Source organism: Muscardinus avellanarius (assembly GCF_963383645.1).
Source record: "Muscardinus avellanarius genome assembly, chromosome: 15".
NCBI classification, from domain to species: domain Eukaryota; kingdom Metazoa; phylum Chordata; class Mammalia; order Rodentia; family Gliridae; genus Muscardinus; species Muscardinus avellanarius.
Genome location: NC_137801.1, coordinates 21,805,620 through 21,822,201, shown reverse-complemented (window position 1 = coordinate 21,822,201; position 16,582 = coordinate 21,805,620). Strand labels below are relative to the sequence as shown.

Sequence of the window (16,582 nt, the reverse complement as noted above, 5' to 3'; positions counted from 1 at the left end):
TTCTGATTTCTCTGGCTCTGGTAGCCAAAAGGGAGGCAGGGACGTGCCTTGGCTCCTGAACACAGATGCTTGCTTTTTGGGGGAAACAGGTAAACTATTGCTCCGGAATTGCCACGTTGTTCCTTCAGAAAAGGCAGGAAGGTGAGACAGGCTGGAGCTGGTGCTTGATGATCTAGAGATGGTAGTGTGGTCAGTAGACTGTTCTGCCTTACATTCACAAGAGGGCAGAGAAGTCTCCTGGGTCACAAGAACAGAAGAGTCAGAGGAAGAAGCCGTATCCTGGGCTTCAGGCAAATCCAGTGCCATAAGATTTAATCTAAGAAATAAAGAGAAAAAAAATGTTTCCACTTGCATTGAAGTTGGGAAAGGAAAAACAGGAAAAGGAAAAATTACGGCCATTTCAAATGGAAAATATTCTGGCCTGAGGGAGAGTTGGAAAAAAACTGTTTTCCCCAACATGCAAAAACTTTTTAGGAGGAGTGGGGTGAGATATGGAGGAAATACACCAAGTGATGACTACATGTATGAATGTATCGTGTGTGTGTGTGTGTGTGTGTGTGTGTGTGTGTGTGTTACTAAGGGTTGAACTCAAGGGTGGCCTACCTCAGAGCTATACCCCCAGCCCTTTTTTACTTTCTTATTTTGAAACAAGGTCTCGCTAGGTGGCTAAGAGTCTTGCTAAGTTGCTGGGGCTGGCCTTGAACCTGTGATCTTCCTGTCTCAGCCTCCCAAGTACTGGGATTGCAGGTGTGTGCCACCATGGCCAGCTGAATATATCATCTTGAATCTCACTATGATCCATAATTATAATGTACCAATAAAGTATATAAAAACATTCTTCCACCAAGACAAAAGGAGCCGACCGTTCACATTCCACTCAGAAATAATCCTCAGCCCAGTTTGAACCAGAACTTTTCCCACTGCCCAAACTAACCTCATCCCTCCCTCCACCTCCTTTTTTACTATCGTTCTTTCCCCTCTTAAGTCCTCTTACGTCCTCTACCACCTTCAATCCCCTACCCAGAAACTGTGTTCTCTGACCTTGCATCCTCCAGGCGCTGAAAGATCTGCCGAAGACTTCTGCCTATGGACCAGAGTATGTATTCCTGGGTCCATCTCACAGGGAGTTCTGAAACACTGGCGGCAAGAGAGTACATATCAGTGTAATTTAAGTGATATTAAAAGACTAGCAAGCAAACCAATAAGAAGGAGATTTTGCTTAGAAAGGAGGCAACTATCACAGTGAGAGAAGTAACTGTCAAGTATTTTACTCCTAACTTTTACAGTTGAGATAGTTCAGGATGAACTATCCTGTTTAACTCACTGTGTTGGGTTAACTTCAGTGCAATCCATCTTGACGTTTCCTTGCCACCGTGAGACTGGGAATAGGAATTAAGAACCTATTAGCCTCATGACTATCAACACCATCTAACACAACCCCTTCATTCTGCAAATCAGGAAACAAAGCTGCAGTCTTGCCCAAGACCATAAAGCTAATTAGTGGTAGAGCTCAGATCTCAAGGTTTTTGTTTGGTTTTTGGTGCTGGGGATTGAACCCACAGGCATTCTACCTCCAAGCTATACTCTCATCTCTTTTATTTATTTATTTACTTATTATTTATTTATTGTTCATTATGGTACTAGGGATTGAACCATGGGCATTTTGCCTCTGAGCTATACCCCCAGCTCTTTTTTATCTTTGGATTGATTGGTTGATTGATTGATTGATTGATTGAGGTACTAGGGATTGAACCCAAGGGCATTCTACCTCTGAGCTACACCACCAGCCCTTTTTTATTTTTTATTTTAAAACAGAGTCTTGCTACGATGCTGAGGCTCTCACTAAGTTGCCGAGGCTAGCCTTGAACTTGCAATCCTTGAGATCAGAGGTGTGCACATCCATGCCCAGCTTAGATCTCAAGTTAAAGAAAAAAAAAAAAGAGCCGGGCGTGGTGGCTCACGCTTGTAATCCCAGCATTTGGGAGGCTGAGACCTGGAGGATCGCGGTTCGCGGACAGCCTCAGCTACTTAGTGAGGCCCTCTGCAACTCAGTGAGACCCGGTTTCAAAATAAAGAATAAAAAGTAGGGCAGGGGGTGTAACTCGGAGGTCAAATGCCCCTGGGTTCCATCCCCAAACCCGCAAAAAAAAAAAAAGAAAGAAAGAAAAAAAAAGATACTATGCTGCCACATCATACAGTCAATGTCGGCCACTGGGAAAAGCAGAAATGGTCATATAAATAGGAAACTGGGGTGGAGAAACAAAGGTTCTGATACATATTTTTTCTTTCAAAGAACTCTATCTAGTATCTATGGTAAATAAATAAAGGGATGGAACCCAGGGGCATTTGACCTCTGAGCTACACCCCCAGCCCTATTTTTTATTCTTTATTTTGAAACAGGGTCTCACTGAGTTGCAGAGGGCCTCACTAAGTAACTGAGGCTGTCTGCGAACCGTGATCCTCCTGTCTCAGCCTCCCGAATGCTGGGATTACAAGCGTGCGCCACCACGCCGGCTGATAGTTCATCTTTTCCATTCTCTTTGTGCGCAATTCTTTCCCTTACTTCTGGCTTTGCATAAAAGTAGATGAAAAAAGGAAGCATGGGGAAAGGAACCTTAGGAGGAATTATGGACCCGTTTACATCTCTTTGGAAGTGGACACACTACTTGCATTTACATCCTCTTTTTCCACTTCCCTCCACCTGCTATTTAAAGCTAGAGCCTTCATGTGCCACCCCCGTTGGTCTGTCATTTGCCTTGAGCTGAAGAGTAAAGGACGGCATCTTTCTGACCTGAGCGTTTCTGTATCTTTCTCAATTGATGTTGCTTTGAAGTCTAGAGGAGCACAAAAAGAAAACAGTAAAATCAGGCTATGTTCTAGGCTAGAGTTTTATTAACCGTACATTTCACAGATAGCAGACATTGATACACCTTAAGTACCAGATATGATATAGCTGGAATCTATAACCACACCATTAGCTACCATCTCGTTCACTTATTCATGAATATATACCGAGTATTTATAAGCTCTAGGTATTGTGTGTGTGGTTAAGCGACAAAAATAGACATAATCCCTGTACTCTTGGAATTTACACTAGAGTAAGGTGAACAGTAGTCTTCATAGGCAAGTTAAAAGACCATGTGGTAAATGCTGGAACAGAAATATAAATGTGAGGAAATGCAGAGGACAGTGATTAACTTCCTAAAACAAGGGAATAACTGAGCCAGGCATGGTGACATACTCCTATAATCCTGATACATGGGAGGCTGAGACAAGAGGATCATGAGTTCAAGGCCAACCTCAGCAATTTAGGAAGGCCCTCAGCAATTTAGGGAGACCATGTTTAAAAATAAAATAATAAAATAGGGCTGGGGAGGGACCTCAGAGGTAGAATGCCCCTGTGTGCAATCCCCAGTACCACAAAGAGAATTACTCAATAAAGCAGGGTGTGGTGGCGCATGATTATAATCCCAGCGCTTGGGAGGCAGAGACAGGAGGATTGCACAGGTTCGAAGCCAGCCATGCTGGCTTAAGAGACACTGTTTCCAAACTTAAAAAAAAAAAAGTATAAAATAGGTCTGGGAGTGTAGCCCGGAGGTATAAGGGTTTCCAGGAACCCCAGTACCACCCCCCCAAAAAAAAAAAAGAATTACTAAATAAATTGCTATTTGTACTGGAGTTTGAATAATCAGCAGATTTTTTTTTTTTTGGTGGTACTGGGGTTCCTGGAAGCCCTTCTACCTACGGGCTACACTCCCAGACCTATTTTTTTTTTTATTTGGAAACAGGGTCTCGTAAGCCAGCGCGGCTGGCTCCAAACCAGCGCAATCCTCCTGTCTCTGCCTCCCAAGTGCGGGGATTACAAGCATGCGCCACCACGACCGGTGTCCTAACTGTGGAATTTTAATGTTATTCTCTATGTCAGAATATCCCAAGAGTGGTTAGTAAATTTCTGAGAATTTTGCAAAGGTGCTACAGGTTATTTTAAAGGCAGTAATAACATTGTTTGGTGTGTGTGTGGGGGGGGTAACTAGGGATTGAACTCAGGGACATTCTACCACTAAGCTATACCCCCAGCCCTGTTTTATTATTTATTTGGAAATAAGGTCTCACTAAATTGCTAACAGCCTAAGTTGCCTAGGCTGGCTTCAAACCTGCAATCCTCCTCAGTCTTGAAGGACTGGGATTACAGGTGTGTGCTGCTGCGCCCGGCTACATTTACCATTTCAAATAAAACTCTTAGATCTTTTGAATCTGGACATCAGGCTCTTAAGAGGCGCAAAAGAGCCCACTCAACATAGTGGGGACTTTATGAAGATGCTCAAGACTTAGTAACTCCGTTTACAAGTCAGCCCAATACCCTCAGCTGCTTTGGTAATTTTAACCCTGTAATAGTTTTTAACTTATTTTATGCTTATTCACATATTACTTAATAATTTCTGTTTATGATAGGCCATTGATTAAAAATAATCCAGCCAGGTGTGGTGGCACACGCTTGTAATCTCAGTACTTGAGAGGCTGAGGCAGGAGAATCCTAGGTTTGAAGCCAGCCTCAGCTACTTAATGAGGCCCCCTGAAACTTAGTGAGCTTCTGTTTCAAAATAAATAATAAAAAAATAGGACTAGGGGCCTGTCGTGGTGGCGCACGCTTGTAATCCCAGCATTTGGGAGGCTGAGAGGGGAAGATCGTGATTCGCAGACAGCCTCAACTACTTACTGAGGTCCTTTGTGACTCAGTGAGACCCTGTTTCAAAATAAAAGAATATGCCGGGCGTGGTGGCGCACGCTTGTAATCCCTGCGCTTGGGAGGCTGAGACAGGAGGATCGCACAGGTTCAAAGCCAGCCTCAGCTACTTAGTGAGGCTCTCAGCAACTTAGCAAGACCCTGTATAAAAAAAGGTCTGGGAGTATAGCCCGGAGGTAGAAAGCCTCTGGGTTCCACCCCTAGTACCACCACCAAAATAAATAAATAAATAAATAAATAAATGAATAAAAATTATGGCTGGGGGTGTAGCTCAGAGGTAGAATGACTCTGGGTTAAATTCCTAGTAACACACACACACACACACACACACACACACACACACACACACGAACTGGGGGTATAGCTCACAGGTAGATTGACCCTGAGTTCAATACCCAGTTCCACAAAATAGTAATAATAATAATAATAATATGATGATGATGATGATGATAATGATGATGATGATGATAAGCCAAAGGAAAACCTGCTTTGAAATATAGATTAATAAACTTACAAATGATAACTTCTGTCCAAAGCTATGAAGAAAAGGCCTCTTGGTAAATACCTAGAGGTAGAATTGCCGCTTAGTAAAGGCATGGGAATAGGACCTTCACTCCAACTGGCCTAGAAGGTAGACTACAAGCCAGAATTGGTGGCACATGCATATAATCCCAGTACATTGGAGACTAAGAAAAGAGGATTACAGGTTGAAGGCCAGCCTCAGCAACTTAATGAGACTCAGCAATTCAGTGTGCCTCAGTTTCAAAATAAAACATAAAATAGGGGGTGTAGCTCAGAAGGCCCATAGGTTCAATTCCCAGTAAACACCACACACACACACACACACACACACACACACACACACACACACACACACACACCAGTGATCTTTTTTACAAAAATGAGAAAGCTGGTCCTAAATTTATATGGAACTAGAAGGAGCCCTCAATGGCCAAACAATCTTGACAAAGGACAAAGTTGGAGGGCTCATATTTCCTGATTTAAAGCACTTGATAGAGCTAGAGTGGAGTCAGTTGTGGTACTGACATAGAAATACATACAGCTCTACTGAACAAAATCGAGAGTCTAGACATAAATCCTTATGTTTGTAATCATTTGATTTTCCTCAAGGATGCCATGACCTTTCAACAGATAAAGAATACTTTTGGACAAATGCTGTTGAGACAACTGGATAGCCACGTGCAAAAGAGTGAAGTTGGACCCTCACTTTACACCATATACAAAACATTAATTCGGCCGGGCGTGGTGGCGCACGCTTGTCATCCCAGCAATTTGGAAGGCCGAGACCGGAGGATCGCGGTTCGCGGACAGCCTCAGCTACTTAGTGAGGCCCTCTGCAACTCAGTGAGACCCGGTTTCCAAATAAAGAATAAAAAAATAGGGCAGGGGGTGTAACTCGGAGGTCAAATGCCCCTGGGTTCCATCCCCAGACCCGCAAAACATTAATTCGAAATAGAACAAAGGCCTAAATGTGGTGGCACACACCTGTACTCGCAGTACTTGGGAGGCTGAGATAGGATACAGATTCTAGACCAGCCTCAGCAATTTAGTGAGGCCCTCAGCAACTTTTCGAGACCCTGTTTAAAAAAAAAAAAAAAAAAAGGACGGAGGTTGCTGCTTGGAATATAATGCCCCTGGGTTCAATTACCCAGTACAAAAAAAAAAAAAAAAAAAAAACCTAAATATAAGAGCTAAAAGTACAAAACTCCTAGAAGAGAAGTTAAGATTGTGATGGTTAATGGATTCTAGATATGATTAGCATTTAGAATCAGTGCACTTCAAAGCAGATTGCCCTCCATAATGTGAGTGGGCACCATCCAATCAGCTGAAGGCTTTAAGAGCAGCAGTTCCTGAAGGAGTTCTTCCTCAGGACGGCAGCACGGAAACTGTGCCTGTTTCTAGCCTATCCTGTCCTGTAGATTTTATAACATGATGTCATTTTATAACATCGGCTCTTACCTGAGTTTCAGCCGGCCCTGTGCATTTTCAGCCTTGTTAGCCCCCACATCCGTGCGAGCTGGTTCCTTAAGTTTGATCTCTTTCTCCCTCTGTCTCTTTCTTTTATATGCATGTGCGTGCATGCATGTGTTTGTGTGTGCAGACCTATGTGTGGGTGTTTGTGTTATAATAAAGAACAATCTGATCTTTGTCCCAGGTTCCTAACACAGAGCTTTAAAAACCTTTGGAATTCCCCGAGTGTCAGGGGGCGTTTGTTATGCTAATGAGATGAAAACGAGGGATTGCTTCTGCTCTTACTTTTGGAGGCTGGAATAATCTTCATTGTAAAATCTGGTAAAAACCAGGCATGGGGGCCCCTGCCTGTAATCCCAATACTTGGGAGGATCCCAGGTTCGAAGCCAGCCTCAGCAATTTAGTGAGGCTCTCAGCAACTTATTGAGACCCTGTTTCCAATTAAAAAATGAAATAGGTCTGGGGGTATAGTCCAGAGGTAGAAAGCTCCTGTGTTCCATCCCCAGTACTACACACACATAAAAATTAAAATTTAGAAAAAATATTTGGTAAAGATATTAATAGCGCCAGGCGTGGTGGCGCACGCTTGTAATCCCCGAGCCTGGGAGGCGGAGACAGGAGGATCGCGCAGGTTCAAAGCCAGCTGTGCTGGCTTAGGAGACCCTGTTTCCAAATAAAAACATAAACAGTAGGTCTGGGAGTGTAGCCCGGAGGTAGAAGGGCTTCCAGGAACCCCAGTACCACCAAAAATAAAAATAAAAATAAAGTATCATGAACAACATCATGAGTTTATTTCATTTTTATTCTAAGAATTCAAACTTGGCTTATTACTTTAAAATCTTAGTATAATTTAGCACATGGATAGAACAAACAAGGAAAACCATATGGCCATCTCAATAGAGGCAGAAAAAGCACTTAATAAAATTTAAACCATATATAAAAACAGATAAAATTTAAAAATTTTTAAGGTGGAAAAAAAAAGAAAATGTTGATAGGTTTGGCAGCACATGCCTATGATCCCAGTACTTCAGAGGCTGAAGCAGGAAGATCGCAGGTATGAGGAAAGGAAAAATTTAGCACCCCCTTCATGCTAAAACTCTTAGCAAAATAGAAATAAAAAAGAGGCTGGGCATAGTAGGACATACTTGCAATCCCAATACTTGGAAGGCTGAGACAGAAGGATCACAGGTGCGTGGCAGCCTCAGCTACTTAGTGAAACCCTCTGAAACTTAGTGAGACTCTGAAACTTAATGAGACCCTGTCTCAAAATAAAGAATAAAATTAGGCCTGAGGGTGTAGCTTGGAGGTAGAATGCTCCTGGGTTCAATCCCAGTACCACACACACACACACACACACACACACACACACACAGAAATAAAAAAGAATTTCCTTAATTTAGAAAAACCATAAAGCAAACATTGCATATGAAGAGTGAATTCTTAAAAACTTTCCTAAAAAAACAGAAGATAAGAGCCAGATGTAGTGGTGCATGCTTATAATCCCAGTACTTGGGAGACTGAGACAGGAGGATTACAGGTTCCAGGACAGCCTCAGCAATTTAGCAATGCTCCCTGCAACTTAGTAAGACCCTGTTTCAAAATAAAATAGTGTTAGGGGTGTAGCTTAGAGGAAGAATGCCATTGCATTCAATCCTCAGTACCACAAGAAAAAGAAGAAAAATAAAAGCCAGGCATGGTGGTGCATGCTTGAAATCCCAGCATTTGGGAGGCTGAGACAGGAGGATCGTGGTTAGAGGATAGCCTCAGCTACTTGGTGAAGCCCTTTGCAATTCAGTGAAACCCTGTTTCAAAATAAAGAATAAAAAATTGTGCTGGGGGTATAGCTCTGAGGTAGAATGCCCCTGGGTTAATTCCCAGTCCCGAAAAAAAAAAAAAAAAAGTTAAGAATCTCCATTAGCCGGACATGGTGGCGCATGCTTGTAATCCCCACGCTTGGGAGGCAGAGACAGGAGGATCGTGCAGGTTCGAAGCCAGCCTCTCTGGCTTAAGAGACCCTGTTTAAAAAAAAAAAAATAATATATATATATATATATGTATGTATGTATATATATATATATATATATATATATATATATATATATATATATATATATCTTGGAGTGTAGCCCAAAGGTAGAAGGGTTTCCAGGAACCCCAGTACCACCAAAAAAAAATCTCCATTATACCGGACATCCATACTAGAAATATTGTTCATATATTTCAATAAGACAAGGATTAAAAAGGAAAAAAATAAAACTATTGTTATTTATAGGTAAACAAAAAAACAAGAAAATAAATAAATAAAAGGGCTAGAGGTGTCGCTTGTTTGTTTTTTCTGTACTGGGAATAGAACCCAAGGCCTGTGCTTGCTAGGCAAGCGCTCTACCACTGGGCTAAAATGCCAGCAATTATTTATTTATTTTCTTAAGAAAAAAAAAAAAGTTTAACCTGGCAAGGTGTGTGTCTGTAGATTCAGGAACTGGGAAGGCTCAGACAACAGAATTGCCTGAACCCAGAAGGTTAAGGTAAGACAGGGTCTTCTTAAATTTCCAAGGCTGGCCTCAGCCTCCCAACCAACTATAATCCTGTAACTAGGATTACAGGCATATGCTACTACACCTGACTTTGGTTTTTCAATAATATTGAATAAAATGTTATTATTATTATTTTTTTTTTTTTGGTATGGGAGGTTGAATCCAGAGGCATTCTACCTCCAAGATACACCCCAAGCCCTATTTTATTTTTTATTTTTTTCTTCTGAAACAGTCTTGTTATGTTGCTCAGGGTCTCTACTAAGTTGCTGAGACTAGCCTTGAACCTGCCATCCTTCTGTCTCAGCCTCCCAAGTGCTGGGATTACAGGCATGTGCCACCACACCAGGCTGAATTAAATATTATCTTGATAACTAAGTCTGTCAATATCCCTTAAATTTTGTGTCTGAGGTAAGTGCCTCGCTCATCTGACCCTCATCTCTACCCTACTAGAGGAAGTAGATATCTATGTGACCCCTAATTTCCACCATACGCGAAAAGTTATTTGAGATGGATGTAGGTCTAAAAGTGAAAGAAAAAGAAATATAAAGATTCTGGAAGAAACACAGAAGAGAAACATAGAAGAGAAAGAAAAAGAAACATAAAGATTCTGGAAGAAACATAGAAGACTATATTCATGGCCTGAAGGTAGTCAAAGATATCTGATATTAGGAGTGAGGAGTAAAGGGGGACTGACCTTAAAAGCACAAATTTTATAAGTTGGATTTCATTCAAATTAAAAACTTCTGCTCTTTAGACACCATTGCAAAGGAAAAGGTAAGCCACAGAGTGGGAGAATTTATTTATTTATTTTTGATACCAAAAATAAATTGAAGCCGGGCGTGGTGGCGCACGCTTGTAATCCCCGCGCTTGGGAGGCGGAGACAGGAGGATCGCGCAGGTTCGAAGCCAGCCGCGCTGGCGTAAGAGACCCTGTTTCAAAAATATAAAATAGGTCTGGGAGTGTAGCCCGGAGGAAGGAGGGCTTCCAGGAACCCCAGTACCACCAAAAAAAATTAAATAAATAAATTGAACCCAGGGATATTCTATCTAAGAACTACACCCTAGACCTTTTTTACTTTTTATTTATTATTTATTTATTTATTTTTGGTGGTACTGGGGGTGGAACCCAGAGGCTTTCTACCTCCGGGCTATATTCCCAGACCTTTTTTCTATTTTATTTGGAAACAGGGTCTCCCTAAGTTGCTGAGAGCCTCACTAAACAGCTGAGGCTGGCTTCGAACCTGTGCGATCCTCCTGTCTCAGCCTCCCAAGCGCGGGGATTACAAGTGTGCGCCACCACGCCCGGCCCCTAGACCTTTTTTAAAAAATATTTTTTATTTCGAAGCAGTCTCACTAAACACCTGAGAGGCTCACGAAGTTGCTGGTGTTGGCCTCAAATCTGTGATCCTCTTGTCTCAGCCTCCCAAGTACAAGGATTATAGGCGTGTACCACCACACCCAGCTGATTATTTTTAATACCTATACCTGGCAGAGGACCCATGTTCATACATCCTACAAATCTAAAGAATCTTACAAATCAGTATGTAAAAGACTGATAAAACCTGATCGCTAAAAATGCACAAAAGATTTGAAGAGGCATTTCACAAAAGAAAATTTCCAATTGACCAATAAACATAAAAAGTTGCTCAGAATTATTAGTCCAAATGTAAATTCACATAAAACTACAATGCAACCAGGCATGGTGGTGCACACCTGTAATTTTAGTACTCGAGAGGCTGAGTCAAGGAGAATCACAGGTTCAAGACCAGCCTCAACAATTTAGTGAGACTCTCAGCAACCTACGGAGACCCTATTTCAAAACAAACATTAAAAAAAAAAAGAGCTTGGCTCTGTTTCAAAATAAGAGCCAGGCGTGGTGACGCACACTTGTAATCCCAGCGCTTGGGAGGCTGAGACAGGAGGATCGTACAGGTTCAAAGCCAGCCTCAGCTACTTAGGCTCTCAGCAACTTTGTTAGACCCTGTTTCCAAATAAAATATAAAATAGGTCTGGGAGTAAAGCCCAGGGTTAGGAAGCCCCTGGGTTCCATCCCCAGTACTGGGAAAAAAAAAAAAAAACTCACACACAAAATAAATAAAATTGAGAAGTCATTTACTCACAACACATGAAGCGCTTACTATGTGCTGGGCAATATAGTAAATGAATGTAGTCCTTGTAGGAAATGACTGTAGTGTTTATAATTAACTCTTTGCATCAGGAAAGATAGACTTGGTCTCTTTTTCTTCTGCCTCACTTTCCACATCTAAACCTGCACCCTACTTTCCCCTCTCCCCCCTTTTTTGGTACTGGGGGTTAAACTGAGGGGCATTCTACATCTGAGCTATACCCCCCAGACCTGTTTTTGATTTTTATTTTGAAATAGGGTCTCGCTCTGTTAATGAGTTTCACTACTTGCAAGGCTGTCCTAGAACCTGCAATCCTCCTGCCTCAGCCTCCCAAGTATTGAGATTGTAAGTGTGCACCACCCACACTTGGCTCTATTTTATCTTTTATTTGGAAACAGGGTCTCACTAAGTTGCCAAGGCCAGCCTCAGACCTGCAATCCTGTCTCAGCCTCCCAAGTACTAGGATTGCAAGCATACACCAACATGCCCGGCCTCTCCTCCCCTTACATAACCCTGAGAGCTGAGGTTTTTGTCTCTTCCATTAACAGCTGTATCCATCATGCCTAGAAATGTGCATATGGTAGTGGGGGTGGGCGATAAGTTTTTGGGAAATAAATCCACGTCCTCTTTTCCACCCTACTGCTCGGATTATTTTATTTCCTCCCTCCTATTAACATAGCTTTGCTATGCCAAAGAACTAGCGTATACATTTACTGAAATTACTTAAAGCCTTGCCCTCAAAGTATGGTCCTCTGTGCAACAGTAGCAGCAGCACCCAGAAATGCAAAATTCCAACCCCTTCTCCAGAGCTACTCAATCAGAACCCGCTTTAACAAGAGCCTCCCGCCCCAGGTGATTCGTATGCGTGTTAAAGTTGGGAGAGGCTCTGCTCCAAAGTGCACGTTTTTGTCTAGCTTTTGATGTCTTTCAATTGCACGCAGAGTCCTGTTCCGCCTGGCATTCAAAGCCATCTACAGTGTGACCTCTGAGGACTTTCAACTCTTTTTTTTTTTTATCTCCCTAAACTCTGCGCTTCCACACACCATCCAGACTAGTCTCCTCGCCTCTCTTAAAACACGTCCATCACTCTCGTCCTTCCCACACTTTCCCCCAATCTAGTCCCTCTTTTTGGAAAGGTTTCCACCACCCACCTCCATCTACACCATCCACCTTCATAATCCTCCCCTTCCTCTGAAGCACGACTCAAACCTGAGCTCTCCCAGAGGCATTTGGTGGATCGGCCTACTTCAAAAATACTGTCTTCAGCAATATTCATACATAGCTGAACTCTTTTTCCTTTCCTTTCTTCTTTTATTTGTGTTACTGGGGGTGAAACCCAGAGGCTTTCTATACTCCCAGACCTATTTTATACTCTATTTGGAAACAGGATCTCACTAAGTTGCTGAGAGCCTCACTAAATAGCTGAGGCTGGCTTTGAACCTGTGTGATCTTCCTATCTCGGCCTCCCAAATACTGAGATTACAAGTATGTGCCACCATGCCCAACTGCTTTTCTTTTTCTTTTTTTCTTTGTGATACTGAGGATGGAACCCAGGGACATTCTACCTCGGAGCTACATCCCCAAACCTATTTTTTATTCTTTATTTTGAAACAGGGTCTCACTGAGTTGCAAAGGCCCTCACTAAGTAGCTGAGGTTGGTTTTGAATCTGCGCAATCCTCCTGTCTCAGCCTCCCGAATGCTGGGATTACAAGCGTCCACCACCACCCCTGGCTTTGCACACTTGTAATCCCAGCATTCGGGAGGCTGAGACAGGAGGATTGCGCAGATTCAAAACCAACCTCAGATACTTAGTGAGGCCATTTGCAACTCAGTGAGACCCTGTTTCAAAATAAAGAATTAATGCCGGGCGTGGTGGCACATGCTTGTAATCCCCGCGCTTGGGAGATGGAGACAGGAGGATCGGGCAGGTTCGAAGCCAGCCGCTCTGGTTTAAGAGACCCTGTTTCCAAATAAAAAAAAGTATAAAAATAGGTCTGGGAGTGCAGCCTGAAGGTAGAAGGGTTTCCAGGAACCCCAGTACCACCAAAAAACAGAATTAAAAAAAAAATACCCGGGTGTGGTGGCGCACGCTTGTAATCCCCATGCTTGGGAGGTTGAGACAGGAGGATCGCACAGGATCAAAGCCAGCCTCAACTACTTAGAGAGGCTCTCTGCAACTTTGTGAGACCCTGTTTCCAAATAAAGTATAAAATAGGTCTGGGAGTGCTACAGCACCTCATGCAGATCTTGAGAAAGCTCGATCAAAAGATCCACCAAGGCGTAGATCCCCCATGATGTATGTTTAGCATTTCCTTCTTCAAAAGTATAATTAAATTTTTATATATAAGCATTATAACTAAAATGGATAGATAGCGGCTTGTGAAAGACTCAGACAACAAAGATTTTTTTCCCAAGGATAAAGTTTGGGCCAAAGATTAAGTTCAAATTGACCTTAGTTTGGGCCAATGTGTAAAATTAAGTTCAAGTCAGCCTTACAAAATAAGACAAAACATACTTTCTATGATTATTTAAATGTCTGACACCCTACCCTGAAGTCTATAAAAAAAAACCTTTTCCTGTCCTTGGAGTTCCTACTCACATGGCTATGCCTTTGCTTTCTGCCAAAATATATATAAATTATAACAAATCCTGAATAAAGCGGAGAAGTTTAAATCTGGTCTCGTGTGACAGATCTTCTCTCATTCGACCTCAGCTCTCCTCTTGTAGGGGTGCTGGAAAGCAGGCTGGAAGAAGTGCTTTCCTCCCCTATATGAGAAGTTAACTAGAGAAGTCTTCTCCCATATTAGGATTAGAAATAAGGTATTAAAATATAGTTAAGATAGAAGTAGGGTAGGATTGGAAATAAAATCAAGATCCATCCAAGAACAAGGGTAGGGGACCCACAAGGTCAAAGCCTCTAATCTCCAGCTTGCCGGCCAAGGTCTTTGTAAATGGGACCCCATCCCCATATCTCTGAGCTAGATCAGCAAACAAGGCCAGGCTAATCTGCTCTCCAGTGCAGAGATAATCTGTTCTTCAGTGCAGAGATAAGCCTGGCCCAGCCAAGGTGGGTGGGAAAGGCAGAGCAGGCTCTGACGTGTGTGGATGCATGTTTTAAAATTATTGGTTGGACTTGTTTGTCCTTGTATCTGACTGGTTGTATTCTAAGGTTGGCGGGCTCTGACGTGTGTAACCACTCCCTCATGTGTAACCACTCCCTCCTAGGGTTATAAAATTCAGAGCGTGGAGTGGGGAGGGGTCGAACCTCAGCCATAGTGTCTTGGTCTGACCCCTGGCTAGCCGGGACAATAAACCTCGCTTGCATTCTTACATCTCTTGTGAGTCCTTCGATATTTGGGTTGGTGGGCAATTCTTGGACCCTTCACTCTCACCAACACACAAACCTCGACTCTTGCTAAGGCTGGACCCCAGCATGGCAGCATAGCCCAGAGGCAGAAAGCACCTGGGTTCCACCCCAGTACCACACACAGACAAAAAAAATTAGGGCTGGAGGTGGCGCTGGGACGTAGAATGCCCCTGGGTTCCATTCCCAGTACCAAAAATAAATAAATAAATAAAAGCAAGTATGCGCCACCACGCCCTGCTTCTTTTCTTTTTTAATATGGAACACAACACCTCACGAATTTTTGTGTCATCCTGCACAAGGGCCATGCTGATATTCCCTGTATTGATCCGATTTTAGTGTATTACTGCCAAAGTGATCGCTTTTTTTTTTCTTTTGTAGCAGTGGGATTGAACCCAGGGGCATTCTACCTTCAAGCTACCCCTTTGGCCCCTTTAATTTTTTTATTTATTGAAACAGGCTTTTGCTAAGTTGCTGGGAGTCTCACTTTTTTCCTGAGGCTGTCCTTGAACGTGCAGTCCTCCTGTCTCAGCCTCCCAAGTACTGGGATTATAGGCGTACACCACCACACCACCACACCCGGCCTCTCTTAATTTATCATGTTCTCTCTCCTTGAAGTTGTATATTTGTCTGTCTGGATGTCCCCTACTCCCCCCCAACACACACTTGGCTCAAGCTCCTACAAAGTTTCCCTCAATGTCTAGTGCCATCTATAACAGGTGCTCAAGCTTGAAATGAAATGAAGGGGAAAGGGTTTATAGTAATCTATGGGAAGACATCCAGGAGCACTGTCTCGACGCCCCTCTCCTCTTTATCTAGTCCCTCCCGTGACCCATAGTAAGTCGTTTCTATGGCTTCAGCGTCAATGAGCAGTGAGTTTCAAGAGAGAGTTACGTCACTTACCTCTAAGTCTGTCTTGGCTGCCACCTGCTTCCAACCCCTGTACCTAGAAAACAGCGCTCCGACCCCACAAACCAGACAACCAAATAATACTAGAAGGCTGAGATGTGATGGCAGTGGGATAGCCAGCCCCCAAATTAGCGCCATTACTCAACCCCATGCCCTTCTCAAAGTTTTCTGCCTGAAGGCTGTGATTCCATATGACATCACAATGGGCAGTCCAAGGTAAAGCTGAGCGGAGCTGACCAATGTGCACGCTCCACACCGTCTGGGCCCTTCCTGCAGCTGCCCACGGCTCTGCTGTGATGGTCACAGGTCAGGGAAGAGCTCACTTAGGACTCTTCTGGGATGGGGCTGGACAACTTGTCCTTATGTAGAGAGGAAGAAAGTTTCAAAGGAGCAGGCCTTCCCAGTGTTCTGTCCTCTCAGTGTTTTTCTCTGGAGCCAGTTGATAAGTAAAATAAAAAATTAAATGCGAGTAAAATAAAAATAATGTGCGTACGGCGGAGTGTGAAAAACACGAGAGAGGTCCGGTACACGTGGCATGTAAAGTTTTAATGGCACGGCTCTCCCGGGGATCAGGGCGAGGCACCGTGGGGCCCTCGCGCCTGTCCGAAGCTAGAGGACGCGGGCTCTCCTTTTAAAGGCATGCATCTCGCGAGATGGGGGTTTTACTCGTGGGAACGCCCAATTTTCGCGGGGGTTTCAGCCCCTCCCTTGCCCTGCAGAGGTCATGTGACACAAAGTCACATGAGTGCAGGACCCAACTTAACATTCCGGCCTTTTGATGGTAGGGATAATGGATGACGATTGGACCCTCTAGCTTCTTCCTGCTGTCAAGGGGCGTCGTCAGGGGCCCCAGGCCGGGAGGAGTCGGGAGTCCAGTCCCCCAGAAGGGGGTGCAGGTGGGTGCATAGCTGC

The 16,582-nt window shown here is 43.4% G+C and overlaps 1 protein-coding gene across 1 annotated transcript in view; it reads right to left on the bottom strand.

Annotated features, from left to right (window-relative positions):
• Positions 1-15,808, bottom strand: part of SPATA31H1 (SPATA31 subfamily H member 1) — a gene marked incomplete at both ends in the record, with an annotated part of 32,513 nt that extends 16,705 nt beyond the window's left edge. Inside the window, 5 exon segments of the mRNA XM_080711342.1 lie at positions 2-316; positions 1,042-1,137; positions 1,325-1,379; positions 2,756-2,834; positions 15,665-15,808. Coding sequence (XP_080567468.1) covers positions 2-316; positions 1,042-1,137; positions 1,325-1,379; positions 2,756-2,834; positions 15,665-15,808 — 689 coding nt within the window.
• Positions 15,809-16,582: the final 774 nt, after the last annotated feature.